This window comes from Neolamprologus brichardi, chromosome 16 (genome assembly GCF_056152115.1).
Source record: "Neolamprologus brichardi isolate AB-2024 chromosome 16, ASM5615211v1, whole genome shotgun sequence".
NCBI classification, from domain to species: Eukaryota; Metazoa; Chordata; class Actinopteri; order Cichliformes; family Cichlidae; genus Neolamprologus; species Neolamprologus brichardi.
The window spans coordinates 25,770,416-25,774,749 of NC_142119.1; the positions used below are offsets into that span (position 1 = coordinate 25,770,416).

Sequence of the window (4,334 nt, forward strand, 5' to 3'; positions counted from 1 at the left end):
CAAACATGCAAATTAAGATTAAAATAAAAACACCCAGTACTAGCAATATATAACATTAATGTGTGCTTTGAATTAAGTTTTATTATACAAATTATATAAATTGTGAAAAATATACAAGAATAATAGGAAACATTATATATCCAAAATGGCCAGCTGAGTTGAATTCAATCAAACACATACATGGGCATGGATTTATTTGTCAGGGTAGAGATCGTGTTTGATTTGGACTAAATAAAGCAACAGATTTCACCACCCAGCTGTTATTTTTTAAAAACCCAAAGTCAAATATATTCAGGGGAACAAGGCGGAAGCTGACTAATGGATTGAAAGTAACAGGTGATATGCTAAGGTTTCTGTGACGGTGAAGTCACCTGGGAGAGTGCTCCTCATCTCCCCTATATAAACGCTCAGCAGATCAAGAGGGGACCATGAAACAGCTTAAGAAGCCAGAGAGAAGAAGAGAAAACTGCCATCCCTCTCTCAAACGCTCAGCAGAAAGAACCACAGGTGAGACATTTTTGCAGCGCTATCTAAATGTAGAATATCTTGTTAAATTTTATTGAATGGATTTTTAACGTCATTTTTTCCATAAATTTCTTTTTGTATTTTTTCAGAGGCTCAAACAATGAATAGTGCTCATTCTTTAGCCGGACTCCTGCTCCTCATCATCATTCAAAGCAGCTGGCAGGTTCCTGACCAGGACACAGACCGACACTCTATGTAAGACCAACTTTCAGTCATTTTACACTGCCTCAGACATTAGTAGTAGTAGTAGTATTACTATTAGTCTCATGTGCTGCATTAATGGAGCAGCTGTTGGCAAAATAAAAAAAATGATCCACAGTGTTGATAGCCCGTGTAATTTATAAAGTGTAATTTAAATCAAAATTTGATTAGCACACTTATTAATTAATAATAAATAATTATAAATTTATGTTTTTTGCTTGAATTTAATGCTAAACAATGTTATATTGTTATTATATACCTATATCTATCGATCTATCGATCTATTGTTCTATCGATCGGTTGATCAGTCTATTGATTGATTGATTGATTGATTGATTGGTTGATTGATATAACTCCAGATTTCTGAGTAGTATGAAGTATATATGAGTAGTCATGGACATATGAGAAGAATGATGCAGAATAAAGAATAAAGAGTTAACTTGTAAGAAGCAGGGGACTCCAGGCTATTGCAATGGTGAGCGTACATTAGCTCTGTTCACTTATTTTTCATAATGCATCACTTTTTTAGGCTATTGACTGAAAACTCCATCCTCAACGAACCCACTGAGATCCAAAACATGAAGAGACATTCAGAGGGAACATTTTCCAACGACTACAGCAAATACCTGGAGACAAGAAGAGCACAAGACTTTGTCCAGTGGCTGAAGAACTCAAAAAGGAATGGGTGAGTGTCAGTTTTTTGTTTTTTTGTTTTTCTAAAGACACAAATTTGTAAGTTTGTGCCTTTAAATTTGTAAAAGACAGTCTAAAGTCTAAATATAACTGCATTCGTTCTGTAGATTGCTTCTCTTGTTTCCGTTTGTGATTTTAACCTAAATCAAAATGATTCCAAGTCACGTTCAATGTACCCATATGGATTTAGGGGTTTTTGGTCGGTTGCACCACAGTTACATATACAGCTATTGTGACTTCTTCACACAGGAGACGCCATGCAGACGGCACTTACACCAGCGATGTGAGTTCCTACCTGCAAGACCAGGCAGCCAAGGAGTTTGTGTCCTGGCTGAAGACTGGCCGAGGGAGAAGAGATTGAAGAGATCCAGCTTTTGCCATTTCCCAAAATAATGCAACCATTCTCACTGACTCTGTGCCATTATATGTTTTGCAGTCTGTACTAGATTTTTTTCTTGGTAAGATATTAAATGCCCTCACAAGAAGCCCTGTTGGCCTTAAATTGTTAAAGGAAATTTTAAAATGTGTCAGATATGTGTCAGATGTCTGATCAAGCGTTCATGACATGATTTATTTTTTTCACATTTCAGCGTTTTTTCTTCGTTTTTAAAATCACGTTATTGGTTTAAACTTCAAGTTTATTAATTACATCTGTCAATAGTCTAATGCTTTTTTCTTATTATTCAGAAAAAAAATACATTTAGTTTTCAATAAAGAAATATGTACAATCCATGGCTTTCCTTTCTAAATAATTGAATCCAATGAGGTGGTTTAACAAGTCTTAGCATGAGGTCTAGAAGTCAGAGAATATATAAATATCATGCTATAGACAAAAGATACACTCATTATTGGCCATCAAGAACAGAACAAAAGTTGTGTGGTCATTTGAATCAATATTCGCTGACTAGTAAATAAGTTACATATAAGCACGACATAACATTTTGGTCCAGTGATATAGTCACTGGCTAAAAGAAAATGTGATTTGATTGTTTGCACCACTGTCACCTTCCCTTAATCCTTGTGTTTATGGAGGTAGAAGAAAAATCAATGAACACGTTACTCCAGAGGGAGAAATAAGCTGTGGTATTTTTTACCAGGTAAAATGATGATATGTCACCTGTCAGCTGTTCACTGGAGGAGGATTTTCAAGCAATGCTCAGACTGCACACCAAGGATGGTTATGCTAAATGAAAGAAAATCACGTCAATCACATAAGTACCTCGTTGGGAGAAATGACTGGGTCGACACTCTTGAGTTCCTCCTGGCACTGAGACAAAACAGTAATTTGCATGAGCCAGCAGCTTGACACGCTTTGGGATAGGCCACCTCTCTAAGCTGTCATCTGTAGCACATCAAACCATCTGTTGATTACAGTAATCCTCAGCCCATTCCAGTTTACTTGTGAGCCAAAATTTGTCAAGGTTAAAAATGGGCAAATGTTTTCAGCATCACTGACACTGGATATCTCTGCCCTATCCTTGAAAACCTACACTGGTTTTTACGTTTTTATCTTCTATGTTAAGCTCATTGTTAAGAGCGTTGTGTTAGCATACAATAAAATGCATTGTTTAACACAAATGATCAAATGTGTTATATAAGTAAAATTGCCACTGGCATTTCAAATGAAAGCATTATGTGCAGCAAACTAATATTATCTATCGATCCTCTGACATACGTTTTTGAGTGTATGGATATATGTGTATGTTTGTGCCTGTATACATGTATAGTACACATCAATATATGTGTAAATGTGTTTATATTTTTATATATGTATGTAAACAGACATGTTATTTCATTCCATAATATTGCCTCACGTGTTAATAATATGCTTTATTAGTACACTATATCCTATAACCGAGGAAAAAGAATTTTGCCATTGAACTTTTTTGGTGATTTCCTTCCTCTAAAAAAGGCCACCCAAACACATGAGACATCAATGGAAAGCCCAGGATGTCCTGTATTTAATACATCAGGACTTACTAGGGTAGCTCAAATAAGTCAAAAGGCACAGACCAAATAAAGTCCATTACAGATGACATAAATGAATAGACTGGTCCTCAGGAGGATATATAGGATATATATAACAATATTAGTCATCACAAGAATATATTAGCATATGCCCACAAATACAACAAGTACAACCCACTATATGCATGCATATATAAATCTGGTCCTAGGTGAACAACCAGACTAGGTGCAATTTACAAAACCTTTATGGAAATGTCAACAACAGACCAAGTTACCTCACCTAGATTGAGGTTGCCGGGCTTTAGCCCTGAAGCCAGGTCTCGGGGAGAGGCTCAGCAAGCATCTTGTGGTTGAGTCTTAGCTCATGGGGCCTGACTAGATTCAGCCAAAATGAGCTACATGCAATATAAGACTTCCAGGGATTAGAAGAAAGAGTGAGCATATTTTTTCCATATTGGCTTCTCTTGATTGGCTCACTGTTAAATCCAGAATCAAATTTAAATTTAAAATCCTTATCATGACATACAAGGTCTTTAATGATCAGGCCCCATCTTATCTTAAAGACCTCATGGTACTAAATCACCCCAATAGAGCAGTTGGATCTCAGACTGCTGGTTTATTTGTGGTTGCTAGGGTATTTAAATTCTAGTGTATCTACCATAGTTGTAGGTAAATATAATTACATTCTAATTACAGATAAAATTTTATTTAAATCTTAAATTAAGTAATTATTTAAATCTAGAAAAATGAAAACTCTAGTCACCGGCCTTATTATAAAATGCTATGAATGTTCAAATTCTAAAATGCACTCAAAGCTTTTGCAGTTATTCAGTGTTTAATGCATCAAGTTTTGCTAAATCAAAAATGATAAACAGAGAAACAGAATTGTTGACCTCCTTAAAAATTTCATTTGAGCATAAGTTTGACTTTGACAAGATAAACAAGAA

The 4,334-nt window shown here is 35.4% G+C and overlaps 1 protein-coding gene across 1 annotated transcript; it reads left to right on the forward strand.

The window, feature by feature from the left end:
* Positions 1-428: 428 nt before the first annotated feature.
* Positions 429-1,951, forward strand: gcgb (glucagon b). Its single transcript, XM_006788531.3, has 4 exons — positions 429-507; positions 615-720; positions 1,256-1,411; positions 1,669-1,951. Exons 1-4 carry the CDS (start codon positions 429-431, stop codon positions 1,778-1,780), a joined length of 453 nt encoding a protein of 150 aa, XP_006788594.2. The 3' UTR covers positions 1,781-1,951.
* Positions 1,952-4,334: the final 2,383 nt, after the last annotated feature.

Excerpts from the sequence above, each read along its gene's own strand:
- gcgb (XM_006788531.3), top strand. The coding sequence starts at position 429 with ATGAAACAGCTTAAGAAGCCAGAGAGAAGAAGAGAAAACTGCCATCCC. Across the intron at positions 508-614 it reads CTCAGCAGAAAGAACCACAG|AGGCTCAAACAATGAATAGT; the intron begins GTGAGACATTTT and ends GTATTTTTTCAG. Across the intron at positions 1,412-1,668 it reads AAGAACTCAAAAAGGAATGG|GAGACGCCATGCAGACGGCA; the intron begins GTGAGTGTCAGT and ends TTCTTCACACAG.